Source organism: Vulpes lagopus, chromosome 7, assembly GCF_018345385.1.
Source record: "Vulpes lagopus strain Blue_001 chromosome 7, ASM1834538v1, whole genome shotgun sequence".
NCBI classification, from domain to species: domain Eukaryota; kingdom Metazoa; phylum Chordata; class Mammalia; order Carnivora; family Canidae; genus Vulpes; species Vulpes lagopus.
Window position 1 is genome coordinate 52,574,823 of NC_054830.1, and position 27,362 is coordinate 52,602,184.

A 27,362-nucleotide genomic window follows, 5' to 3' on the forward strand; every position below is an offset into this window, starting at 1 on the left:
ACCTGTGAGAAACATTCTCAGACTTTCCATGGCCACATGCTCTGCCCAGCTGAGACTTTCTCTGTCTTGTGGTCCCAGCTCCTCAATAGCAACTTTCCCATCACTGCATCTCTTGTCACTTTCCCTGGCACAGGTCTGATATTGGGGGAGAGCTGACACTGGCAATGTTGCCATTGGCTTGCCTTTCCTTATAGACATGGCTTGACATATCTTCCCCCTCCTGCCCTCCTGCCCTCCCTGCTCCCGCTGCACTCCTCAGACCCTGCCCAGAAGGACATGATGCTTGACAAGTTCCGCCACTTCCAGCACTTGGCTGAGCTGTACCACGGTTACCATGCCATTCAGCGGTACACGGTAAGATGGCCAGGAGACAGGGACCTGGTGGGGGGTGCTGCCTACTGAGCTAGGGGCCTTGGGCACGTCTTACAGAGCCGCAGACCTCTGGATGGAAATGGCCAACAGGATGACTTTCCAATAAATTCTGGTCTGCTCCTGGGAGACAAAGTTTAGGACTTTGATTTTCCTCAGCTATCTTTTTGACCTGTTGCAAGATATGAGCTTTTGAATTGGCAAGCCAGAGCTAGAGTCAGCTTTTCTAATTGCCTGCTTTACATTTATAAAACTCAGGCTGACTCTGGGTTAGCCAGACAAAGGATTATCTCTAAAATCTTCAGGGGTGGATGTTCCACTCTAGATGGGTGAAAGCCCGGCTCTAACCAAAGGTCTAAGGTCTCCTTGGCCCTGCCACTAAATTGCTAGGTGCCCTTGAGCAATTTATTTTCTGTTTCTTTCTTTATAAAAGGAGGGTCAGCTTGATCTCCAGAGACCCAAATAGTTCTTTTTAGTTACTCCCTGATTCTTTTGATTAAACCATTTTAAATCTATCTCCTGACAATGAGGAACAAGTGATAGGTTATTATCAGCCTCCTCAATTCGCATTATCTTTAATCACTCAACAAATGTTGATTAAGCGCCTACAGGGTGTGCTTATCCTGTGCTAAGCTAGGAGGATAATACCAATAACCAACCTTTATTGAGCATTTACAGTTTTATTTTTTAAAGATTTTATATATCTGAGGGAGAGTGCATGTGCACATGAGCAGGGGTAGGGGTAGAGTGAGAGGAGGGAGCTAATGTGGGGCTCCACCCCAGGATTCTGGGATCATGACCTGAGCCAAAGGCAGATGCTTAACTGACTGAGCTACCCTGGCATCCCTTGAGCACTTATTATTTACCAGGCAATGTGCTGAAGGCTTTATTATATCAATTTATTTAATCCTTTCAATCATGCTGTGAGATAAGTACTGTCATCCTCATTTTACAGATTAGGAAACAGAGGCACTAAACACAGAGATCCTATAGCTAGTAAGTGGGAACCAGTACTAGAACCCAGACAGGCTGGCTCCGGAGCCTGTGCTCTTAGCTTCTGATCGCCCACATCCTTTAAATTGGAGAAGGCAAACCACTGGCCTCATTCCCCAGCTGCACTGTGTGACCTTGGCAAATTGTTTACTTGCCTCTATGCTTCAGCTTTCTTCTCTATAAAGTGGGGTCATAATAGTACCTACTTGATGGGCTTGTGAGGATTAAATGAGTTAATATTGGAAGAGCACTTGGAAGAGAGCCTGACACAGGTGTTAGCCCTGTGTGGAGGCTTCCGACCACTGTTCGCGCGCCCCCCCCCCCCCCCCCCCCCCCCCCCCGCCCCAGCAGGCTGAGCATTTCGCAGTTCTGCTGAGCACTGAGCATGTTCTTTGCCTCTGAAGAAAGTCTGGCAAGAAAGACTCTGCTAGGCTCTACCTGGACCTGCTGTCAGTCCTTCATCTCATCTCTTCCCTACACCATGGTGTGGTTTCAAAGGACCTCATCTTCCTTATAGTCTTTTCAGGGCCCCTCATTTCTATCAGGTGCATTAGGGCCCAAGAGAGCAGCTCTGAGTCAGAGCAGACTGGAAAGGGAAGCATCAGTCCTCTCCTGAGGTAACGGCTTCTTTCCCAGAGGAGAGGTACTAATCCTGAGGACCCCCCTCCCCCGCCCACCAATTCTGTTCTTCCTGGGACGTTTCTTAGCTTCCACACCAAAGGCAAGCTTCTCCCTGGCTCTCACCCAGAAAAGGATGCAGTCTCAGGTTTTCCTGGGTTCTTGGAACTAACAGAGGCTCTAGAAATTTAAATGAGAGCTAAAGAGAGAATACTGGGCTCCAAATCCAAGTAGTAATATAAAGTAAGTTCTCACAAATTTAGGCCAATTAGGGCCTAAGTCCTGTTGGCACAGTGACAAGTACGGCTTAGTAAGACCCTTCAGGAAATGTCAGTTTATTACCATGTAAGTGCTCAAGGGGGGGTGGGAGCTGGCTTGCTTTCATCTTGTCATCTAAAGTAGTCTTAGTTTGTAGACAATGTGCCAGATCCCTTCAAAATGGTATTCTTAACCTATTACGAACCCCCTCCTGGTAGAAAATTCCATGTGGTCTACTGTGCTGAACTTCTGGCAGCCTCTAGGTACAGAAGACCCATTTGTGTGTGTGAGTGCCTGGTCTGCTAGGGCCCGTGCCAGGTTCTAGGAGTGCGAGGATAAGCAGTTGAGGAGCTCCAGCACATGTGCGCATTTGGTGGGCATTGGACGGCCAGGCTGTTGCTGGAGAGCTGAGAAGAAGCACATGATTTCAGGCTCTAAAGAGTTAACTGCCTCAATTTAATGACATGCTTAGGTCTGGTCATGTCCTAAATTACATAAAAGGTCCTCTTTCTCAGAGCTAATTGGAGACAACTTGAGCTCAGGGAAATGGAATCATAACTAACTCCAGAGGCAGTGCAACTTGGGAGAGAGGCATTCTTAGGCTTTGGAATCAGACCTGGGTTTGAATCCTCCTTCAGCTCTTTTCTAGCTGAGTGACTTGGGTAAGTCATCTCTATGGGCCTCAGTTTTCTTATCAGTACAGTGAAGATGAAAATACATCCTCACAGTATTGTGTTAAAGACCACACGAGGGACACCTGGGTGCCTCTGTGGTTGAGTGTCTGCCTTTGGCTCAGGTCATGATCTTGGAGTCCTAGGATTAAGTCCTGCATCGAGCTCCCTGCATGGAGCCTGCTTCTCCCTCTGCCTATGTCTCTGCTTCTCGAGAATCTCTCTGTCTCTCATGAATAAATAAATAAAATCTTAAAAAAAATAAAATAAAGACCACATGAGACAGCAGCTGTAAAGTGCCCAGCACATAATAGCTGCTCATTAAGGGAGACTGCTCTTTTATTGAATATTTCAGAATTATTGGTATTTGCCTTTTGGCCTGGTGTAGCAGCTGCTTAGTTGAGGAATTCAATCCTTGTTTGCTTTTTCACTGCAGGAGGAGCCCTTCAGTTTCCATCTTCCTGAAACCCTCTTCAACATTTCCAGATTCCTCCTGCACAGCCTAACCAAAGACACCCCCCTGGGCATCTCTAAAGTGTATCCTTTTACCCCCCATCCTCTGTCCCACCCCTCTTGTCTAATGGCCCCTGTGAAGTTCTTTCCAGATCACTTTACTGGCAGAACCTTTCCTCTCGCCCGTAGCCCTCAGGGAAGAAAGAGAGTTTGTCCTGCTGCTACTGTTTCGATGTAGAAGCGGCTCAGCCAGGAAGGCTAAGGGGCCAGTGCCAAGAGAAGATTAGTTTTCAGGGCTCTCTGGACTTGGCCCAGCAGTGGGTCTCTAAGCAGCACACTGCCCAAGCCCTCCTGGAACCCATAAATGAGGGTATAACAAATATAGGAAGCACTTGGACTCTTGGGCATTTCCCTGGGTGGGGGGCATTTGTTCAGCCCAGAAGATGGAGCACCTGCTGTACCTCAGACATTGGTGGTATGTGAAAAAGCTGCCATCTAGTAGAGGAGGTAACAAGTGTCAGGGCTTAGTTCATTGGGATATGTGCTATGATCAAGGGTGGAATGTAGTCAAGGCTGGGCCCATGATCAGGGAAGGCTGCCTAGAGAAGCTGATGCCTATCCTATAAGACTACCAGGGAAGATAGTAGAGTAGATGTTCCAGGGGAGTACCCAGCACATGGGAAGGCATAGAGGTGAAGTAAATACTGTGTACAGGAGAAATTGGAGCCAGGCTGGAGAGGTCGTGGATGGATCAGTACCACTTTAAAGAAATGGCTTCTTTAAAGGGTTCCAGACCCATCATTTACATTTCAGGGGAATCGAATAGTGCCTTCATTGACCCAGACCTTTGCAGAGGAGTGGCCAAGGCCACATCTGCCAGAGCCTTGGAACCTGTCCCCAACCTTTCCAGCAAATTCTGTTCGAGTCAACAGAGGGTTTTTTGTTTGTTTGTTTATTTATTTATGAGAGACACACAGAGAAAAGCAGAGACACAGGCAGAGGGAGGAGAAGCAGGCTCCATGCAAGCCCACTATGGGACTCAATCCTGGAATCATGCCCTGAGCTGAAGGCAGACACTCAACCACTGAGCCACCCAGGCGTCCCAAGTCAACAGAGTTTGATTGAACCCCTGCCCTAAGCTGTACCTTATACTGTTCACTGGGGACCTGGAAATGGATCCCAACATGGTACCTGACTTTGAGGAATGATAGTGGAGACACAGACAAGGAAACTTACCACCATGTAACTTCTGGAGTGGAAGGAGCTACACTGGGGTTGTGGGGAACAGGAGCATCAGGGGGAAGGAGACTGGGAAGGAGGCATGGTACTTGGGGCTTGCCACGGAGAAGTGGGGCAGAGAGTTCACAAGCAGGGCCAGGAAGAGAGGTCAGGCTTGGCCCAGGCACAGCTAACATTTAGATGACCTGGGATCAAGTGCAAAGGCTTGTGGCCTGAGATTGAGGAGCTCAGAGGAGAGTCTCAGAGAGTAGGGGAGGCCTATCACTCAGAAATCACTGTGGCTCCTGGTGAAGTATGGGCAGAAAGAAGTGCTCTATACCCCATGGTCTCTGTGAGCTGGTTCTGAGTGAGCTCCACAGGCAATCTGGGACCAGCCCCACCTGGCGAGGCTAGAGCAGGATGGCATTTGGTGCTAGGCATCCTAGGACCTGGCTGGCAGGCTGGCCTAGTTGGGAAGAGTCATTTTGGCCTAGTCAGGGTACAAGATGAGCCATCAGCAGAACCTAAGCAAATTTAAAATATTAATGGAAACTGCAGTTTTTATCTCTGGAAAAATCCCTGTGCCGTGATATCTGAGAAGTACACTTACATCCCACAAATGAGCAAAGCACTCCTCAGGCCCTGCCTATGCCCTCTTGGCACTAGAATAAGCTGCATTCCAGTATAGGGCTCACTCTGAGGGTAATCAGTGCCAGCTCTTGGGCCCAGTGTGGCCTCTGCTGTCCTTAACCTTGTCATCTGCAGGAACACGCTCTTCACTCTCGCCAAGCAAAGCAAAGCCCTGGGTGCCTACAAGCTGGCTCGGCATGCCTACGACAAGCTGCAGGGCCTGCAGATCCCCGCCAGGTTCCAGAAGTCCATTGAGCTGGGTAGCCTGACCATCCGTTCCAAGCCCTTCCATGACTGTGAGGTGAGGGCACAGCTTTCTCAGGCAGGAGGCTTCCTTTCTTCTTGGACATCTCCTGATGCTTTCTTTCCTGGACTGGGTTCTGTTTGAAAGATAGCTACCATGCTCTCAGAGTTCTGCACCGTCCTCCCCTTCCCAAGCCCTGGTTTGCTAACTCCTGCTTTTTCCTCTCTGCTTCCTCTGTTCTCTACTCAGCCTGCTGTGCTCCAGCCACAGTCCCTGGTCCCCGTGGGCCACAGAACCCTCCCCTTTCTTGCTGCCTAGCCCTCCTCTGAGGCTCTGAATTGGCTACAGTCCAGCCCGCACTGCTCTGCCCTTAACCTCCCTCTGCTCCATGCACTCTGCCATCACCTCGTCCTATGAGCCCCTGCCTTAGCCCACACAGGTGGCCTTTTTTCTTGGCAACCAGGCCCCAGGGGACTGAAATCAGAACGGGGAGCATTTCCTCACTCTGGGTTTGATCCTCATGCAGTTGTGGTTCTTGTGCTTTTGTAGGAGCTGGTGCCCTTGTGCTACCGCTGCTCCACCAACAACCCGTTGCTGAACAACCTGGGCAATGTTTGCATCAATTGCCGCCAGCCATTCGTCTTCTCTGCCTCTTCCTATGGTGAGTCTGGCATGCAGATGGAGCAGCCATGGATGGCTGTACTCTCTCCACTGCTGATTGGCCACACGTGTCCTCATTTGTAAATTAGGGACAGTGTGACACCCACCCCACCAGACACTCAGTCACTAAGGGTTCCCAGAACTAGGATCCAGGGCTGCCCAGACTTGAAGTACCTACCCCTCAGAACCTGGCATGGGGCTTTGCATAACACAAATGCTCCAGGTGCCACTGGTCAGGCATTTGGTCTGGGAGGCTAAGATGATCTTTTTATGTCCTGGTTCCTTCTATGTTGACAAAGGATCAGAAGCCCCTTCCAGGTAGCTGGGCAGAGGCTGTTCCTCCTCCCTTGGAGAGGAGCCCATCTAGCTATTATGGGGAAGAGAAGGGTTAAAGGCCATTGGTTCTCATGCACACACGTACACATGCATACACGCATACATGCCTGCTTCCTCCAGACATGTGAGCAAAAGGAGGCGGCCATGCTGTGTCTCCTTGCTTACAGAGAAGCTTGCTACTGGGTGGAGAAGGAACTCTGATCCTCCCACCACCCCTCGTGCTACCTGGTGAGAGCATCCCAGCCCCTAGCTCCCCCTGAGACAGCCACTCCATGGCCCCTCCCCATGCCCTGTGCCCTCTAGAGGTGCTGCACCTGGTTGAATTCTACCTGGAAGAGGGGATCACTGATGAAGAAGCTGTCTCGCTCATTGACCTGGAGGCACCAAGACATAAGCGTGAGAACAAATGGCAAGAGATCACGAGCAACAGTATCCTGGATGCTGGGCTGGACTCCTGTGTGTGTCAGCCAAGCACAAGGCCTGGGTATAAGATGGGAGGCAGGAGGGCATTGGGGGATAGCTGGGCCGGTGGAGGCAAGGGCGTGGCAGGCCACTGCCGAGTGATTGGAGAGGCCCACATGGTGGCAGGGACAGGGGCTGGGAATGGGCTGAGAGCTGGCCAATGTTCAGAGATACTGGAGGGAACAGTACATATCCACAGGCCCAGAAGAGGCTTGTGGAGGAAGAGATGGTGTCTTGATATTCACCTTTGCCTCATTTCCAGGAGGGCCTCCCACCTACCCTGGCTCCTAAAAGGTACTGTCTGTGCTTCTGGCCATACACAGTTGATGAGCAACCAACACAACATATGATGTCTCTATCAGCTTTTCCAATTAGGTCTCTTTTATGTCTGTACAAGAGACAGAAACCACAATCAGGTTGAGCAAACAAAAGAGTGTAAGGAAGCCTAGCCACAGATGGACACTCAGCTGGATCCAGGTGCTCATTTGGCACTGGTGGGAGGATATCTCCTGTCCTCTTGGCTCTGCTGTCCTGTGGGTGGCTTCACTCTTTGGCAGCACCCACCCCATTCCACCAACGGTACCAACCATGCATCCTATCAACATTAAAATCCTTGGAAAGGGCTGATACTCCTAGCATGACAGCAAAAAACCTCAGGGCACATCCTCACTGGGACAGCTTGGGCCAAAGGCCACACCTCAGCTTATCCCTCTGGCTAAGACCGTGTTCAGTGTCCTAGCTAGACACAAGAGGGGGGCTTCTACATGTGACTGTGCACACTCTGCCCCTGTGGACCTTGCTGGCATACAGTAGCTGGATCAGCAGGTCTGGGTGGACTGGGAGCCTGAGTTTCCATAAGCTTCCAGGTAATGTCAATGCTACTGGTCCATGGGCCACATTTTGAGGAGCAGAGGAAAAAGGAAAAGCCAGGGAGTTACCTCCCGAAGTAGAGAGACAGGAATCCTATCAGCCTACCAACCCTCTGCACAGCTTTCAGATGCTTTGGGTTGTTGCTGGGTTGTTGGGTTGTTGCTGCCTGGTGCCATGTCTCATACCTGATTTGGCACCAGCAGCCTCCATTCCCTTGAGGCCCTTCCTTGTGGGAGCAACCCCTGCCCTGGCCTCACATCAGCTCTTCTGCCACTGTCTGGCAGAGGGGGGCAGTTCCTTAGGTACCTTCAGCCTGGTGTGGCTGGCCGGATTTGCAGGAGCTCTTACCACCTTCTCCATGAAATAGGACATGTGAGTCCATCTCAGTTGCCTACAGAACCACCTGGTGATTGCTAAGTGTTTCTCCAGATATTGCCAAGTTTGCTGGCCATGGTTTCCAGCTAGCCCATTATTTCTACTCCCACCCATAGCAATCTTATAGCCTCTGCTCACTTGGTGCTTCTGATCAGGCCTACATGGGCCATGTCCTGGTCTATGTGGGGCAGCAAAGGTTCTATCGTAGCCCCTTTCCTACCTGTGCACTGGGTCCTGGTCCCAGCCTCTGTGTGACCAGGGCTGTCCCCTCCCGGGCCTGGCCTGCATTCCTTCCATTCCTCCATCTAGAAACCTGTTCCACAGACAGTCATGGAGAAACACACCAGGCCCATGTAGAGCTCCTGTGAATCTTGCATTGGGTGGAGAGTGGAGCCTGTTTCCCACTCAGCTTCAGGTTCTGTCCTTGACCAGACCCTTCCAGATTCCCAGACTCTGAGGCTGGACGAGACCATGGACTCAATGGGAGATGATGACCCATTCACAGCAAAGCTAAGCTTTGAGGTGAGGGTGCCTCTCTGAGTGATGGGCTGTGGAGGCATGTGAGACCTGTTGGGAGGGGTGTTGGAGGTCCCTTCTCCTATATACACTTCTTAGCATGAAGCTGACTTGTTCCCTGTCAGTGCTGCCAGGAGAGTTGAGGTGATAGGTTCCCTATCACTAGAGATGGCTAGAGGAGCTACATGACCTGGCAGGGTTCCATGAAGGTACTCAGTAGGGGAAATCTCTTGGATCCTCCCTGGTTGTCCCAAAGATTCTGGGATCATGACCCATTTAACATGTCACCCTGGCTGTGTGAGAGCACCAGTGCCCTCTTCTTCCCACCTGCTCACCCTGCAGCAAGGCGGCTCAGAGTTTGTGCCTGTGGTGGTGAGCCGGTCAGTGCTGCGCTCCATGAGCCGAAGGGACGTCCTCATCAAGCGCTGGCCCCCACCGCTGCAGTGGCAGTACTTCCGCTCGCTCCTGCCTGATGCTTCCATCACCATGTGCCCCTCCTGCTTCCAGGTACTGTGCCTACAGCTCACATGTGGTTACCAATTTCTTCTTCTTGCTGCTTTTCCATTTCCCAGGTGTCCCCTTGGGGTGTCCCCTTGGGGACACCTGGCATCTGAGAATAGCACAGTGATCCCAAGGCCAAGGGCAAGGCTCCAAGTTGGGAAGAGACTCAGCCATCCTTAGGCCCTCCCTCCTTTCACTTGTGTTCCATACACTGGAGTGGGCTTGCCCCTGGTCCCGTGCTCTCTGTACCTGCCCTTCATTTGGGAGAGCCAGGCAAGACTGATACACCTTTGAATTTCATTCAGAAAAAAGGGGCCTCAGACTCCAGACCCTCATGCCCCTCCCTTTGAGTCCTCAAACAAAGGTGTTCTGGATCTGGTGTTTCTAGCCCTGACTCACTGTCAAGTGTCCTTGGAAGGGCAGCAGGCCCTGCCAGGCTCAGGGCTTAGCCCTGGATCATGACCATTTGTCCTTAGATGTTCCACTCAGAGGACTACGAGCTCCTGGTGCTTCAGCACACCTGCTGCCCCTACTGTCGGAGGCGCATCGATGAACCCAGCCCATGACCGGCCCCCTCAGGACCACCGCTCCCATCAGAGCCACCTCACATTTGGCTGGGCTGTCAAAGGAAGAAAGAGTTAAACTGTCAGAATGTGTCTTCTGCCCAGATCAAGTGTGTATTTTAGGGAGGGGCCTTGTGTAACCACGGAATTCCTATTTATGGCATTTCGTGCCTTGTAAATAGCACCAGGAGATGGCGAAGAGAATGTACATATATTTTCTAAGAAAAAAAATCTGTTACTTTCAGAAAGGCTCTGAGTTGTTCATGGCAGCCTGCTGGAGTCCACAGATCTGTCAGACCATTAACATGTACACTTTGCGAACAGATTGCCTCAATAATTACAAATAAAAGGGCTACTTATTTTCATCAGTGTCTGCATTTTAGCAAATCTTCATATTGTCTGCAACTTAATTTCCTTATGCAAAAGTGCACCTGTTTCTAATTTGATCTGAGAGGAACATTACGTTTGCCTGCTCTTAAAATTTAATCTAATCGAAATGGCAATATGGGAATGGGTAGGGGAACGGGTATTTATTTATTCTGGTTTAGTGGGGCTCCATCTTTACCAGAAAATAAAGTTCCTGGCTCCACAGAAGATGGCAAAGAGGACCTTTCTGAGGTTCTGGAGCCCACCCTCTGTTTCCTGGCTAGGGCCAGCACCTGCCTCCCCTTCACTTTATTCCCCTAGCCCCACAAAGGCTCCACCCCACTGCACTTTGCCCTGCCCTCCAGCTCCTGAAGCCAGTGAACCTGTTTGAGGTTCTGCTAAGGTCCCTGTCCCTGAGCATCAACAATGTCGGATTCAGCAGCTCAAGGGCAAGGGTGGGAAGCTGGGAAGCTGGGGAGGGAGAGTTGACATTTATTGGGACCTTCTCTGTGCCAGCCGAGTTTCATATGTTGTCTCAGTTCTCACACCATCTTTGTGATGGAAGGATTATGATTTCCATTCTGTAGCCCTGGGGTTGGGTGGAGGTCCTGGAGCCCAAGGGCTCACCCAGCCCTGGGTAGAAGCTCTTGCTCCCTTTGCCCTCCACTCTACCTGTCCCAGAGATGGCAACGATTCAGAGCTTTATGCAAAGTCCTGACAGCAGGGGAAAGAGAATTGGGTTGTCAGCTAGGAAAACTGCCCTGGTGATTAGATATTGATACTTTACAGTTCATCTGTGAAGTGGGCAGAGCAGGACAAATGTCCCCATTGTGAGGAATGAAGACTGAGGCCTAGAGAAGGGAGTGGCTGCAGATGCCACCAGGCTTTGTGTGCTGAAGCTGGCCCCCTACCTTACTCCTTCCCCCCTGCCTCCCTCTGCATTTCTCTTTGGAGATGATGGAAGAAAATAAAGAGAGCCAGACAGTTGTGCCAACAGAACTCCTCCGTTGAGTGTCTAATTACTTACGATCATGCATGCTCTCTCTCTTGCTAAACATTTATTAATGTGTTAGGATTTCCATTAGCGCATTACTTGAACTAAAATCATTTGCATATGGCTGGGAAGAAGAGAGGAGAGAGAGAAAACAGCCCCAGCCACCCAACAGGCGTCAATCACAGTGACAGATCAGATGGTCCATGGCTAGAGGCAGGGGGAGGGGGCCCAGCCTGAGACTCCAGCATGCATCCTCTTAGCCGAATAACATGAAAACCAGGGTGTGCCATGCCAAGTTCTGCTGCCACAGGGAGGCTGAGCTCTGGAAGTCTGAGTCTGAGAAACAATCATTGTAGCTCCCTTTAAATCAAATGCTCAATGAGTAGTAGACATTGTGCTAAGCACTTTCCATGCATCATCCTCAACAGCCTCCTAGAGTGCCCATAATGCAGATGATGAAACTGAGGCTCAACGTTTTCTCCTTTCATTCAACAAATACCTACTGAGCCAAGACAGGATTCACATCCAGGCACAGCCTTTGTACCTAAGCATTCTGTTCTCCATCGCCTCTGTCCCAGCCTAGACAGGGTCTTGACCCTTCTTTCTCCAAGGTTCAGTTTCCTTATGTGTGCAAAAGGGCATACTCCAGCTCTGACCTTGAAGCTCCAGCCACCGTGTCTATCCGATGAGCCTGACAACCCTTCACATGCTACAAGGAAGGCACTGTAGGACTATTGAGATGCCCATTTCACTGAGAGGACATTGAGGTCTAGAGAGAGGCATGGCTGCTATAGGCTGCACAACTTGGTTGGTCAGGTTGTGACTTGATCTTCCAAGTCCCCAACGCTATCCACATCCCTGGAAGGAGAAAGTAAGGAAGAGGGAGATTGTGTGGCTCAGAAAGAGCCCCAGGCCAAACCTTAGGTGGGCCTGGCTCTAACCTGGCCTCAGGGGTGTCCCCCTGTACCCTGAGTTGAGGTTACTGAAGCCAGAAGCCCCTTGTGGCTCTCACACCGGTACAGAGATGCCCTGTCTCCAAGACCCCATCTGCCTGTGGCAGATACCAGGTGACCTTCCCCTGGTCCCAGCCCCACCCTTGGGGCAGCTGGGAGCCTCAGCAAAGAGACCTGCACTGGGCAGGGCTCTCACCTTGTGTCATACACTAATCTCAATACTCCACTCAGACTCCAGAACATCTTCCTAGAATCAGAACCTGATCATGCTCCTCCCCACTGCTAGCCAGCTAGCACCCAGACTCCTAGGCCTGTCCTCCCTAGCCTGCCCACCCTAGGCCCTAGGGCCAGCTAGCCAATTGCTCCCTGTGCCTTGGCCCAGTTGTCCCCCTGCCGAGGCCTCCCACCTCCCTCCTGGTCCACACCTCGATCCTTGGGGTCCCATAGCACTGGGCCTGGGAGCAGAGACCTGCCTCCCATAGTTATTGGTTTTCCCCTTGTCAGCTGGCCCCTGAGCCTGGGAGCTCCTGAGGGCAAGGAATGTATCTTAGTGTCCCCAGGACCTAGCCCCAAGCCTGTTTGGCAGATGTTGGGGTAAGAGGAAAGTGGGGGGAAGGGGGAGGGAGGAAGTGGGACTAGAGAAGAGGAAGGAAGGGGAGGAGAGTCAGTCTGTCTCCTTCCTTTCTTCCCTTTGGCATTCTCAGCTCAGCCTAAGGCCTCACTCAGCCATAGTGATGCAGCCAGGTGGAGCTAAGCCTGGGAGAGGAGGCAGGGAGGAGGAGGAGGAGGAGAGGGAGGAAGAAGCTGCTGAACCAGCAGCACCTCTCTGCAGAGGCTTAAGAGCTATTTGTGTGCTACCTGCTAAGCCCCTAATCCTCCATGGCCAAGTCAGAGCTCCGCACCTGAGCTCAGGAGGCCAGGCTCAGGGAAGCCTGGAGATAGGGGCCACCATCTTCAGAGATAGCCTTCCCCAGCTCCCCACCCCCACAGGTCACCCCCAAGAGGGGCCAGTGGCTCAGAAAGTCACCCACACTGGGGCTTGTCTCTTTGGCATGTTCCCCGGGCCCTCTCTGGAGCATCTGGAATGGGAGGAGAAAGCTCAGGCTAGGGAGTTAGCTGGTTCACTTCCGGCTCTGCTAACGGACATTAACCCTCTGTGCCCATTTCCTCAGTGGTCAGAGGGTAGGGAGTGAGACCTCCTCATGAGAGGCCAGGAATTGTTCATTAATTTGACAAATATTTATGTAGTTGCTACTCTAAGCTGCCAGTTCAGATGAAGCAAAGTACAGGCCAGGCCAACCTTGCACTCTGGAGAGAGATGGGCAGTGAATCAGTAAGAAGATGAATAAGACCATTGCTGAGAATGATAAGTCCTGAGTAGAAACCCATGTGATGAGTGGGAGCGCTGGTTTATAGATTTGGGGGCCTTTTCAAGGACTGCTTTGTAACCTGAGTTAGACTCAAAGAGGCTAATGTAAGCAATAGTCACTGATGACTTACAGGCAACAGAGTAGGAAACTGAGGCACAGGGCATAGCTGTGCCCAGGCAATGTAGCTACAGAGTCTCAGTCCAGATATAAGGGTAAAGGGACCATGCCTAACTAGGGGCGACCATGACACCTAAACTGTAAGGTCTGAAGGTCTGTGATTGGGCCCTAGTGGGAAAGCAGGTCACATTTACCCTGCAGATGGGTGTGGATCCCCCAAGATTTTCTAATTCCAACAAACTGAGGCTAGAGAGGGGAGGTAGGACTACTCAGGGTGACTCAGAGCCCCAGGCAAGAGTCCAGTGCCACCCCCTGCCCTCTGGGCCACCCCTGCTGCCCCAGGCCTGTGTGACTCAGGCTAGTGGCTTTCCCATCAGCCCAGCACAATCCTTTCTTTTTAGTCATTTATACCATGGTATGAAAGGCTAGCAGATCTTTCCTGAGAGCTGTCTTTGGTGTGGGGTGGGAGGCAGGCCAGGCAGGTGATACCCCAGGTTTGTCACGTGACCTGGGCCACTGACTCACTGCCAACCTGGGCCTCAGTTTCTCCACTTGTGAAATGTAGCAGGGAGGGTCAGAGTGGGTGATTTCTAATGACTTCCTGCTCCCTGTGAGCCTATTGCTCTAAACAAAAAGCATTTTTAGTTTAAAAAAAGATTCTTTGTCATGCCTCACAGAATACAATGCAGTGTCACCCTGTGCTGCCTTTAATTCCCCTGGCCATGGCCCTCTGAGGGAGGGTCATTAAACTCTGAGACTTAGAAAAGGAAGCACTGACTGAGATAACATAGATCTATTCACTTGGTCCACAAATACCGAGCACCTACTATGTGCCAGACCCTAAGGATAATACATCAGTGAACAGCACAGAGATCCCAGCTCTTTCCAGTGTAGGGGAAACGATTTACAGCATTCAGCTACGTGCTGAGCACCGTGCTCAGCTCTGGGACCACCCCACCTGCTCACATGACAGCCTGTGAGATGGACAGAAAACACGTGAACAGAACATAAGAGCTTCCAGGCTGTCAGAAGTGTTAGGAGGAGGTGAAGGCAAGGCACAGAGGTCTAGGGTTGAGGCTCCCCCTGGCCTACACAGGGTTACTGTGTGGAGGGCCGCTGCTGGGCCCAGTGCTCCTCCCTCCGTCTGGCTACCAGGGCCACGTCAGAATCAAACCCTCCACCTTGACCTCATTAGCATTGGGCCTAATCACTGAGCCAGGCTTCTTAAACAGCGAGAGGTCACCCCCCCCCCACCATCGCCCCGCAATGCCTGCCCCTGCGCTCATTCATTCTACCAGCATACATTTCATCAGCCCTCCGTGTGTGAGCCCTGACACCACGGGGACCAGCCGGGGCTGGAGCGAAGGGGTCTGAGTGAACAGGTCTGGGAATTTCAGTGGGAAGAGACTAGAGATGGAAGTCTCAGAAACAGGGACACTTCCCCACCGGCTCCTTCTGTCACCAAATTCCCAGTTCAAACCTCCACCTTCCCAGGCTGCTCCAAATGACAGTGTGTTGGGAGTGGGTCACAAGCTGAACTTTTCCTATCTCATTTGTTTCAATACTTGTTTATTTGTAAGCCCTGCCAACCCCACAGACGATACTTCCTGCAGGCATCCTCCTTCTGCCCTGCATTTGTCAGAACCGAGCATCTTGTCGGTGCTCCATACACACATGTACTGGAGGGTGGTCCTAAAGCATCCTTGTGCCGGGCACTCCCGTCTGCTCCACTTCATTCCTCAGAAGCATCATGGTGCTCCTTTCACTGATGGGGAGAGCCTGTACATGCTGAGCCTCCATTTGCCCCCAGAACCCCCTCTCATGGGGTTACCTGCCACATAGCTTCCAAGGCCCACTGACCCAGCCCAGTCTGACCAGACGTCCCTAGATGTGCCCTGCATGCTGCAGTGTCCAGCCAATTCTGTTTCCAGGCTGGGCTTTGCCTTCACATTGGAGTCCCAGGAGGCCACAACCAAGCCTGCCTTGCTCACGGCAGTAATCTGGTGCCCAGCACAGCAAGCCCTGATCTCCTTTTCTATCCTCATTTCCTCCAATCTGCCCCTGAGATCTGCCCAAGCCACTGCCCACTGCCCTTTAGATAAAACCAGGCTCCTCAGCCTGGCATCAAGATCCATCAGAGCTGGCCCCAGAGCCCATGTGCGGCCTCACCCCCAAACAGGCCCCTGCCAGCTCTTGTCTTCAGTCTCCCGTCTTTCCCACTTGGCAACCTAGCAATATACTCCTCTTCCTCAAACCCCACCTCCCCAGACACCTCCCTTTCATAGACAGTCTTCCCCTGCCTTAGCTTCATGGAAGCACCTCCCTGGACTTGGATCTGCTCTTCCCACGTCAGAGTCTTTCTCAGTCCATAACCTCCTCCTTTCTGGATCTTTGTATCCTCAATGGTCTGTACATAAATGTTTCATGAACGAGAGAGCGAGTGGATTCCAACTCAAATAACTAGTGAGTTCCTGGGCTATGCTGGGCTGTGTGTCTGGCATGAAGAGTGCTACAGTGGCAGGATGAGGCCCCTGCCCTCACAGAGCTCATAATCTGGTGAGGTGGGCTGGGCTCAGAGCCTGGCAACTGGATGAGCCAGGAGGTGACTTGTGGGGAAGAAATTGGTAAAGGGCTGTGTGGGAAGTCAGGAGACTGAGAATAACCAGAGCCTCTACCCTTTGGGAGCTCGTTGTCCAGTGGGGAGACAAAGTCAGCTCACATGAGTGAGGGAGACATGGCATGGAGCCAGAGGTCCCAATGCCAGGCCAGACTGATCTGGGCAGAGATTCCTGGGGACCAGAAGAGTTGGGGGCGGGCCTTCTGCCCTTTCCCAGGGTCCCCAGCACCTCCCCTCTCTGGCCCCAGGCTTCTGTCTAGAGTCACCTTGGCCTCTCTTGGAAGCCAATTAGGCCCCTAGTTGCGGCAGTGGGGATTATTATGATTAATAACGCCCCCAATCTCCCGGGTGCTGATTCAGCCAGGAGCTTAGGGAGGGGAGGTCACTTTATAATGGCCTGGGGGGGGGTCAGAGCCTGAAGTCGTCCTGCCGGAGCCCTGGGTGGCCAAGCTCAGGCCTCAGCAGCACTCTTAGGACTGAGCCGCCCACGGGGCAGCCGCCAGGACCGCAGCCATGAACGGGACGGAGGGCCCGAACTTCTACGTGCCCTTCTCCAACAAGACGGGTGTGGTGCGCAGCCCCTTCGAGTACCCACAGTACTACCTGGCTGAGCCATGGCAGTTCTCCATGCTGGCTGCCTACATGTTTCTGCTGATCGTGCTCGGCTTCCCCATCAACTTTCTCACGCTCTACGTCACAGTCCAGCACAAGAAGCTGCGTACACCTCTCAACTACATCCTGCTCAACCTGGCTGTGGCTGACCTCTTCATGGTCTTCGGTGGCTTCACCACCACCCTCTACACCTCTCTGCATGGATACTTTGTCTTCGGGCCCACAGGATGCAATGTGGAGGGCTTCTTTGCCACACTGGGCGGTATGAGCTGGGGTCTCAGTGGTGGGATGGGGGGGGATACGGGAGCCAGGAGGAGTGGAGGGATCTGGAGAGACAGCCCGTACTTGGGGATGGTGTCTAAGAGGGCTGCTCCCCGCTATGTTCACCAGCAGTGTCCACTTGATCAACATACACTGTTAGTGATGATAAGCTAGGCTGTTTATTGAGGGCAGGCATTGGACACTGTCGCTCTCTTCCTTTACATCAAGGAATCTGAGCATGAGAGAAGTCAATGGCCTTGCTGGGGCCACACTGTGGTGGGGAGTTTCCACCCCACATCGCTGTGGCCCCTCGGGCCATGTTGTTTCCCTTGGAGCACCTGTGCTGGTCAGACCCATGCCGGGCACTGGGGATAGGGGTGGACAGGTTGGATCCCTGAGCTCAGGGCTCTCAGCCCAGGATGGCACACAGATGATCAGTTCTCCAGCGACTGGACTCTGCCTGTGTTGGGCAATGTGCTCAGTCTCTCCCCACTGGCATCCATCTGACCCTGCAGAGAAGGGTCTGTCTATATGTGGTACCCCTGTCTCACCCCTGTCTCGTGGCCTGAAGCTGGGTGATCTGTGTTCATTGAGGGTGACAAACACCCAGTGATGGCTGGAGATTCCCTGGGAATGGGGCTGAGACAGCGCCCTGGACATGTGAAGCAAAGAGAAGACAAGGCGACAGGGCAGTCCTTTGGCTGATGCTAGGCTCTGCAGCCACCCCGGGCTCTCTCCTGCTTGCCTGAGAGGCTGTGTGTCCCAGAGAAGGGGGGCCAGTCCTGGATCTGAGCCGGAAGACCCAGGCCCTGGTCACTGCCCTGCCACATCCCTGAATGTGTTTCTTCCCTTCTCCTGGCCTCACTTTCCTCAGCTGCTAAACAGGATCTATTGTCTCTCCAGCACCCTCATCACTTTTCCAAAGAAACTATTCAAAATCATCTTTTTTTTTCTTTTTAAAAGACTTTATTAATTTATTCATGAGAGACACAGAGAGAGGCAGAGGCAGAGGTAGAGGGAGAAGCAGGCTCCCTGTGGGGAGATGATGTGGGACTCGATCCAGGACCCGGGATCATGCCCTGAACTGAAGGCAGATGCTCAAGCACTGAGCCACCCAGGCGTCCCTCGAAAGCATCTTTCAAAGCTACAGATCACCACACAATGTAATGCCTTCCTATGGAAGGAGTTTCTTCAGAGGGGAAGAACTTCCCCACACAAAAAGGCTGGAAGACAGGGATGAGAGGGTACCATGTACAGGTGGGCACTTCCATGCAAGGTTGGCACCAGTTTACAATTATTATTTTGGAGTAATAATTATTAGCGTTCACTTTGTCTCTCAGAAACATCCTGGTTCGGTTGATAGAGTCTATGGCCAACCTCCCCATTGAGTTTTGGGGTAATGTTTGAATACCCCCATTCTTTTTTTTAAAGATTTTATTTATTTATTCATGAGAGACACAGAGGGAGAGAGGCAGAGACACAGGCAGAAGAAGAAGCAGGCTCCATACAGGGAGCCCAATGTGGGACTCAATCCCCAGACCCTAGGATCACAACCTGAGTCAAAGGCAGATGCTCTACCGCTGAGCCACCCAGGCACCCCCAAATTTCCCCATTCTTTTCTGCTTCTTCCTCTGGACAAATGATTCCCTAGCTTCCTGGCTCTGAGATGTGGGACCCATAGACCCAGGTGGGAGAGGCCACTGCTTAAGAGGGAGGGAGGATGTCCAACTCCAACAGGCACTCTGCCTGTCACCCCGGTCTACTCTGCACATTCTCCTTCGCAGACTGGTTCTTCACCCCTCTTCCCAGAGTCCAAGCCATCTCCATCCCAAGTCCTGGCCCCAGCCCTGCCCCAGGCTGCCTTCCTGGCCGCCCTCTCCCACCCAGGAGTGCTCCCTCCTTAGGCAGTGGGGTCCAGGTAGGTGGTGTGTTGACTGATTGGTCCCTGACTGCCTTGCAGGTGAAATTGCCCTGTGGTCTTTGGTGGTCCTGGCCATTGAGCGGTACGTGGTGGTGTGTAAGCCCATGAGCAACTTCCGTTTTGGGGAGAACCACGCCATCATGGGCGTCGCCTTCACCTGGGTCATGGCGCTGGCCTGTGCGGCACCCCCCCTCGCTGGCTGGTCCAGGTAATGGCACTGAGCAAAAGAGAAGGGTCCCCGGTGGGGGGGGGGGGTCTCTGTAGGGTCCCTCACCCAGGACTCAAACCTGGTGCTGTCTGGTTCTGGACATCGAGCTTATATGTCCCCTACCCTAAACGGCCACCCTGACAGCTCTCCCAAGGGAGGAGTTTAGGGCAAGGGAAGAGAGAATCAGACCCTAATGTTGCTATGGGGGCTGGTCCCATCTCCTGAGCCCCCATGTCAAGGAGAATCCAAGACGCCCCAACCCTTCACCTTGGCTGTGCCCCTAATCCTCAACTAAGCCAGGGCCAGATTCCAATCCTCTTTGCCCCATAGGCAGTTCCCTCTGACCTTGGGCCTCAGCACCCAGGGAGGGTGAGCCTGCCTAGTGCAGGTGCTGACACTGTAGCTGCTGGGCTGGGAACTAGGTCCTGTCCAGCCTCTAGTCCATCATTCCCAAATGGGGCTCAGATGGGAGATAGGAGGACAGTGGTTTGGGAAACTGGACTCGTGACCCTGTGGGTTCCTGGAGGCCTGGTGTCCCTCTGCTTCCAGGAAATCTCTCTTCCCCTCCCTCCTCTCTCAGCCTGCGAGGTCAATTTTTGTTCCGTTGAATCTGAGCCCACCCCCTCCAGACTCTTTCCCTATGTTTTCCAGTCCTGCCCAGTCCCATCCACACAGGCATAGCCAATGAACACCATTGTCATCATCCTCTGAAATCACTGAAACATCCTGACCTCTTGTTTCTAGGCAATGTGCAAAGATCCCTTAGTTACTCTGTGTGCCCATCTTTGGCTTAGAAAATACTTTTACCCTGTTAGTAAGAACTTGGTTTGTATGAACTGCCTCCGATACAGAATTTGGGAGCTTTTTCCTTCTCCCACCAACTTCTGCCCTGCAGAGCCTGAGGCCTAGTCTCTGGCCATTGGGAGCAGCATGTCTGGTGAGGAAACACAACGCAGGTCAGCAGCATATAGGCTCTGCTAGGTGAGAGACTGGGCCATCTTGTGATACCACAGCCTCCGTACAACCAAAGCACACTGTTTTCACAAAGGGCATTTGAATCTCTCATCTCCCTTGATTTAATCCTCACAGTTATGTAGCCAAGCAGATATTTTATCATACCCATTTTACAGAGAGGGAAAGCAGGCCCACAGCAAGACCAGCCACACAGCAGGTGTGTTGGCAGAGCCAGGGCTCTGATCGACTGCGGCCTGTTCCCAGGTCCTTCACGCATGGGTCTCCCTTACACCCTCTCCTGTCTCACCCCCCTCTGGTGCTCAGGTACATCCCAGAGGGCATGCAGTGCTCATGTGGGATCGACTACTACACACTCAAGCCAGAAATCAACAATGAGTCCTTCGTCATCTACATGTTCGTGGTCCACTTCGCCATCCCCATGTTTGTCATATTCTTCTGCTATGGACAGCTCGTCTTCACAGTCAAGGAGGTATGATCCTTGTGCTGGGTGCTGGGGACACATGTGCTGGTTGGGTTGAGCCCGGCTCCTGTCCCAAAGGAGTCTGGATAGCAGGCCCTGTATCCTTGCAGGCAGCTGCCCAGCAGCAGGAATCGGCCACCACCCAGAAGGCTGAAAAGGAGGTCACCCGCATGGTCATCATCATGGTCATCGCTTTCCTGATCTGCTGGGTGCCCTATGCCAGTGTGGCATTCTACATCTTCACCCACCAGGGCTCCGACTTTGGCCCCATCTTCATGACCCTCCCGGCGTTCTTCGCCAAGTCCTCCTCCATCTACAACCCTGTCATCTATATCATGATGAACAAGCAGGTGCCTGCTGGTGGGACAGGCGGGTCCAGGGGCCCCAGGCTTCAGGCACTGACTGTGGAGGACAAGCCGTGTCCTCAGTCATTCCACCAGCAAAACCAGACAGGGAAACTGGCATCCCCCAGGGCATATGGGAGAAATGCAGATTCCTGCTGAATCAGAAGCTCACGGTAGGCCCAGGAACTTGCATTTCTAACAAGCCCTCCAGGTGTCTCTGAGACTGGCTCAAGGATGAGATGCGCCAGGCCAGATGGTTCTGGAGGCCCACTTTAAAAGTCAAATAGACTAAGTCCTAAGCCTGGGAATGGGATGCCATTCTCCACAAAGCCTGGGGATGGGTGCCAGTCTCCACAAAGCTGAACAAGGAGCTAAGTCTTAATCTGAGGGATGAAGGGATAAAGCAGTTCTTTAACATCAACCAGTGATTTCTCTGCAGAATACATGATCCAGTGGGGAAAACATGGTCTCTGGAGCTAGGCATATCGGGTTCAAATCTCAGTTCTTATTTTCTAGCTCTGTGACCCTTGGGCAAGTCACTTCCCTTCTCTGGCCTTCAGTGCCTTCATGCCTAGAGAGGGCAAAATCCCAAACTCTAGGGCTAAATAAGATACTTACAGACAGCCCTTGGCACACAGAGGGCATCACGGAATGTCAGCAGTAGCAACACCCCCTTGGGTTCGGTCCCTGGCATCTCTGGGGTGGGGCCACATGTGCTTTACTAAGTTCCCTCCAGGGAGCCAGGCTTGAGAGGGCAGTGGAACCCTCTGAGTGCCAGAAGCAGGGAAGGGGTTGGAGGCAAATTTTGCCAACCACCCCAGTTTGCTACACACACTTTCAGTGGACCCTGACCCTGACTCATGTCCCTTGCCTTCCAGTTCCGGAACTGCATGATCACCACCCTCTGCTGTGGCAAGAACCCACTGGGTGACGACGAGGCCTCTGCCAGCGCCTCCAAGACGGAGACCAGCCAGGTGGCACCGGCCTAAGCCCTGCCAAGGACTCTACGGCCGATTGTAGGAGTCTCCCATTCCCTACACCTACCCCCAGCCACAGCTGCCCCACAGGAGTCAGTCCTGTCGGAACCAGGTTACAGAGTTTCCCTGAGTTTGGAAAACAAACAAAAAAAGAATTAATGAGAGAAAGATGAGGCTCCCACTCGGCAAGGATGCTCCATCTGGAGTCGAGTTCCCAGGGGCCAGTGGGATCTCTGCCCCTACTCCCCCCAACTCATCTCTCAGGAACACAAGAACTCTTGCTCTCTGGAAAAGTGTCCCAGCTTAGGGATAAGTGTCTAGCACAGAGTGGGGCACACAGTAGGTGCTTAATAAATGCTAGGTGGATGAGGGAAGGAACGAATGGAGGAATGAATGGAGGAATGAGTGGGCTGGGAGAGCATATCTATCCTCTGAAAACACCTTAGCAGCAGCAGCTCACCCTCAGCTGATGACCCTGAGCAGTTGTTTCCCTCCCTGGAAACACTTTCTTTCCCTGAAAAATGGAAATCCCAAATCCCTGGCCCTGCCAACACATGGCTGCTGTGGAAGATCAAACAAGATTTTGTGTGTGTGTGTGTGTGCGCCAGTGTGTGTGCATGTGTGAGCACTTTGTAAATGGTAAAGAGCTGTACAGATTGTAGTTAACATTATGAATATCAATATAATTAATTAATATGATCATCTCCTCTTGATAGTGACCATTTTGAGATCGGGCAGAGCCCTGAGCATACAGCCTGAGCATAATTTTTAATATTAGCCAGGAGTCAAGGCCAGACCAGGGCTGATGGCTGGGCAGCAGGGAGGGACAGTCAAGGGAACACAAAACGCAGTCATCAGGATTGAAAAAATGTCAGGGCACTGGAGTCTGGACCAAGGCCCAGCGTCTCACCTCTGGCATGGAGCTGCAGGCCCGGTGCTTCCCCTTCCCGATACGGCCTAGGGAGAAACAAGCCTTTCTTTCAGCTTCTGCAAACCACCCACTCTCCTGCCCAGCAGCTAGGCCACAGCAACTCTGGGCCAGCTTGGAGCTTCTAGAAGCCATATTCACCTGCCTACATTTAATGAAGAGCTGATTCCCCAGTGTCACCCTTGTCTCAAAGAGCTTAGAAACAAAAAGTAGGAAATTCAGATGGACTCACCTTCCCTGGGGATGTTCACAGGTCCCAGATTCCAGCTGCTTTGCTGGGTGAGCCCGTCTTAATAGCTCCACTCCATTCTCCATTCTGGAGAGTCCTTGGTGCAAAGCTGGCCAGAACTCTGGGCATCTGAATCGAGCTGCCTACATAACTGCCCCCCCTCCACATAACCAAAACACGAAGCTCTAGCTCTCCCTGGCTCAGCCTGGAGACTAAGCAAATTGGGGCATTAAAAGCTCAGCTCCTATACTTGGTGTTAAGGGTGGTGGTTTTTGTTGCTCTCAAGCTCTTTATCTGCAGGATGGACTGAAATTGGGCAGCATCCACCTGATCCTGACCCCCAGGATGCTGGGTTTGGGCAACCGGCAGAGCCCCCTGGGGGTGCGGGGTAGAGGGAGCAGACCTGGGCATGAGAAAAGTCCCCACTTTGGAGTCACAGAGACCCAGGTGGCCTGTGAAACTGCAAGCAAGTTGTCATCTCTCTGTGTCTCCTTATCTGCAAAAGGGGAATCTTACACTGAGCTTAAGAGGACTGCAAGCTTCATGTGGCCAGCCTACATCCTGGCGCACTGCAGCTGGTGGGAGACTTCTGACATTCCTGGGCCTCAGTCTGAAGGAGGCCTTACCGAGAGAACATCCTCTGCAAGGGGAACAAGGATGGAGATATAGGCCTAAGAGTTACCCTCAACCTCCAAGGTGGCAAAGGGTGGCTGGAGCCTGAGATGGAAGGTCCTCAGTGTCATGGTGGGGCTGGAGTGGGTAATAGCTGGGCTCTTTACTATGACCCCTCTTTACTCTGCCTCCCTAAGTGGATGTCAGTCAGGATTTCTTCAGCTACAAGTCGCAGGAACTCTAAACCAATAGGGCTGAATCAAAAGGAAGAAATTATTGGCTTCTGTAAACAAAAAGCTCAGGGCTTCAGGCACAGCTGGATGCAGGCACTCAGATGTTATCAGACTTCTGTATCTCCCCTTCCGGCTATGCTTTTCTCTGTGTTGGCTCCACACATAGGCTGACTGTTCCCAAGAGGTGGCATGAAAGGGCTACCAGCAAGTCCTAGGCTCGGGAAGCAGCTCACAAAGTCAGCTGCTCTTTCCTCACAGTTCTGGCAAAGCTCCCTGGGTAGGTCTCTTATTGGCCAAGCTAGGGTCAGCTGGTCACCTCTAAACCCATCACCAGGCTAGAAGGGAGATTTGTCCTCTGATTGGCCAGCCAGGGTCAGCTGGTCACCCCCAAACCCATCACCAGGCTAGAAGGGGGATTCATCTTCTGATTGGCCAGCCAGGGTCAGCTGTTCACCCCAAAACCCAGCACCAGGCTACAAGGGGGATTCATCCTCTGATTGGCCAGGGGTAGGTCACCTGATCATCCCCCAGCTTTAAATAAACCAAATGGTCTGAGTGAGGGTGGGGACTGGAAGGAGCCCAAAAAATACCTGGGGGGTATGGCTGCCAAAAGGAGGAGGGCGGAGACAGGGTGGGCAGAGCTAACAGTGGCCCAGAAGGGCTGGCCACGAAATGGGTGATGTCTGGCTCCACCATGCCTCCTTCCCACAGTGTGGATGCCAAGGAGAAGATTCCCATGGCTGATCCCCCAGGTCTCACTCTCCATGTCAAGGGTGTTGGGCAGGCGTGGCAGTGGAAGGGACAGTGGCCGGCAGCCCTGTGTCCTCACTGCCCCACATCAGCCCACTTATTCTGAGAAACGATATGCTTGTTTCAGCCTCACATCCAGAGAAAAAAATTTATTCTCAAACCAGAAAAGTCTCTTTTATCCTGGTAGAGAGAAAATTCTCTTTCCCTTTTTAATTTATAATTGATGTGACAGCCACTTTGGGGGCACTTGCCATGTATAAAGGCAAAGAGCTGCCGACTTAGGTTAGGTTGGGTTGAGGGTGTGACCCACGTCATCTCCAGGCTCCAGGTAGCATCAGGTTTATGGAATGCCTGTTGTATACACTCATATCTGCCCACTCAACCCAGTCTAAGGAAGCAGACCCCAGGCCAGGGTGCGCAGAGGACTCAGAGATGGATAGGAGGGAGCAAGTCTCTGGTCTGTGACCTGGTCAGCCTCAAGGACACAGAGCTCTCTTACCTAGATCTTGCCTCTTGGAGGAGAGAGCGTTGAACCAACCCTCCCACTCCAGCACCACCAAGTCAGCAAAACCTGATGGCAGCTTACCCCATCCCCCCCAGCAGAGACATGCACTCCTGCCCCCCCCAGGGTGCTCCCAGAGAAGCAGTGGGTGCTCTTCCCAGCCATGCAACCTCAGACCATGTCCCCCAACCTGATTAGGTCTCAGGTCTCTCAGCTTTAAAAAGGAGACTCATCCCAGTTGGTAGAATTGTCTATAGAGACTGATGAGATTATTGCTATGAAAACTGCAGTGCACAGTAGGCACTCAATAAATGTGAGTTTCCTTCCCAGAATTGTGAACCAAGTTCAAAGGAGCAGCCCCTGGAGTGGTGGTCAAGAGATTAAAATAATGGAGAAGCCTCAGAAGAGGTGGAAGCAAGTGCTAACAGCCCCCAATACTCATTTCCTTTCCTTCTTTTAGTAATATCACTCCGAGTTCTAGCTGGGCTCCTAGCCACTCAGCACAGGACTGCATCTCCCCCCACTTCCCTTGCATCTGCAGTGGCAGGACATTAAGGTCTGGCCGAGGGGGTATAACCGGAAATGGTATGTGCAGTTCTGGGTTGCATGTTTCAGAGAATGGAGGCATCTTCCCCTTCTCTTGTTTCCTGTCTAATGGCTGGAGTGTGGTCATGATGACCAGAGCCACAACAGCTATCTTGTGTCCTGAGGGGGAATCTGTGGGCAGAGAACAACACAGCATCAAGCAAGAAGGAGCCTGGCTGGATCTCCCATGCTGCCTTCCCACCCTCCACAACTTACACTTGAAGAGTCTCATGAGAGAATGATTTCATGGGTTTTTTTTTTGTTTCAACCACTGTTGTTTTGGAGTTATAAGCTGGTTTCTTCACTAACACGGAGGGTTTCTGGGTTCCAGCCCAGGTCCTCTCTGAACTTTAGCTTCTTCATGTATAAATAAAATAGTGAATATAAAACATGGACATAGAACGTGATGGCTATTACTATTTCTGCCCTGCCTTCTATGCATTTATTGACTAAAGTCACAAATGCCCTGATGCTACATGGGGCTAGCGTTACACAGAACAAACACCTTATTGCTGCTCCAAAAAGTAGAACTATAATCTTTAGACCTATGAGAAAGTTCACCTGGAGAAGACCCCCCACTCTATGTTTGATGATGGTAAAACAGTTGTCAGCAGGACTTAAATCCCCTACCGGTCTCAGTAGGAGTCACATAAGTGCACTGAGCAGTGCTTCTTCTCTCCAGCAGTCTGATCCTCACACTTATCATTTCCCTGTAAAAAGGCAATCCTCAAGAAGAATTTTTAGATCTGCAGCACATTTTAGAATTTCTTTCCTCCAAATGCAAAGCTCTATCCTGGCACAGCCCAGGAGCAGGGTTTCATATGAAGCTCGTGGGAATGTTTGTATCTCTGAGTCTTTCTCTATTTCTCAATTCTTGGAAATTCCCCACAATGTGATCAAAATTGCTGCCCCTGTTTGTGCCAGCACCATGTGCCTCTTTGCCTCATCTTGTCTCCTGCTCTAACATGGTTCCTGCAAATGGTTCTCAGGCCTTCTTCTGCTCGGCCAGGCTGGGCTCTGGCACTGGGGTTCCACAGCAGTGGGTGCTAAGTGCCTACTGTGTGCCAAGGCACTGTACTAGGCACCAGGAACAAGACAGACACAGCCCTGCCCACCCCTGGGGCCCTCCAAAACTCAGGGGCTAGTGTGGGAGAGCTGTAACTCAGGGTGTTAGAGGTCCTGAGGGCTGCTGGAACCAGTGGAGGGGGTCCTCACCTCCTAAGGGGTCGGTGGGGGGCTTTTCAGAGCTCTACTGAGTCCAAAAGGATGAATGGAAAACCATACAGAGAAGGTGAGTGAGGGTAAAGAAAGGCCTTGTAGGTAGACTCTATCAGTTAACTTATGCTGCATGACAAACAACCTGCAAACCTGATGGCTTATAACAACACATCATGTATTGTTGCTTGTGATTCTGTGGGTCAACCAAGTGGTTGGACTTCTGATTTGGACTCAGCTTGGTCAAACTCTGCTGGGCTCATGAAAACATCTGTGGTCAACTGGAGGTTTGGCTGGTGGACCAGCTGTGGGCTGGGTGACAGGAGTGACCATGCTGTGGGCCTCTGAACATCCAGCAGGCTAGCCAGGGCTTGTTCACATGGAACTTCCACCATA

General features: G+C 52.0%; 2 protein-coding genes across 5 annotated transcripts in view; both read left to right on the forward strand.

Annotated features, from left to right (window-relative positions):
* Window positions 1–10,102, forward strand: part of IFT122 (intraflagellar transport 122) — a 71,299-nt gene extending 61,197 nt beyond the window's left edge. Inside the window, exons 22-29 of one of the 4 annotated variants that reach the window (XM_041762004.1) lie at window positions 260–354; window positions 3,346–3,446; window positions 5,346–5,511; window positions 6,004–6,115; window positions 6,754–6,879; window positions 8,600–8,679; window positions 9,016–9,180; window positions 9,651–10,102. In XM_041762004.1, the coding sequence (XP_041617938.1) occupies window positions 260–354; window positions 3,346–3,446; window positions 5,346–5,511; window positions 6,004–6,115; window positions 6,754–6,879; window positions 8,600–8,679; window positions 9,016–9,180; window positions 9,651–9,740 (935 nt within the window). In that variant the 3' untranslated portion in view covers window positions 9,741–10,102. Of the gene's footprint in view, window positions 1–259; window positions 355–3,345; window positions 3,447–5,345; window positions 5,512–6,003; window positions 6,116–6,753; window positions 8,680–9,015; window positions 9,181–9,650 lie in introns of those variants that run through there. The other 3 variants (XM_041762006.1, XR_005988930.1, XR_005988929.1) reach the window with 3 other exon arrangements.
* A 6,565-nt stretch (window positions 10,103–16,667) lies between these two features.
* On the forward strand, window positions 16,668–21,924 carry RHO (rhodopsin). The gene is made up of 5 exons (XM_041763944.1): window positions 16,668–17,028; window positions 18,988–19,156; window positions 20,435–20,600; window positions 20,702–20,941; window positions 21,814–21,924. Exons 1-5 carry the CDS (start codon window positions 16,668–16,670, stop codon window positions 21,922–21,924), a joined length of 1,047 nt encoding a protein of 348 aa, XP_041619878.1.
* Window positions 21,925–27,362: the final 5,438 nt, after the last annotated feature.

What these genes read in the sequence shown, in the direction of transcription:
- RHO (XM_041763944.1), top strand. Translation starts at nt 16,668, where the DNA reads ATGAACGGGACGGAGGGCCCGAACTTCTACGTGCCCTTCTCCAACAAG. An exon ending in TCGTCTTCACAGTCAAGGAG is followed by an intron (nt 20,601 to 20,701) that starts GTATGATCCTTG and finishes GTATCCTTGCAG; the next exon opens with GCAGCTGCCCAGCAGCAGGA. An exon ending in ATATCATGATGAACAAGCAG is followed by an intron (nt 20,942 to 21,813) that starts GTGCCTGCTGGT and finishes CTTGCCTTCCAG; the next exon opens with TTCCGGAACTGCATGATCAC.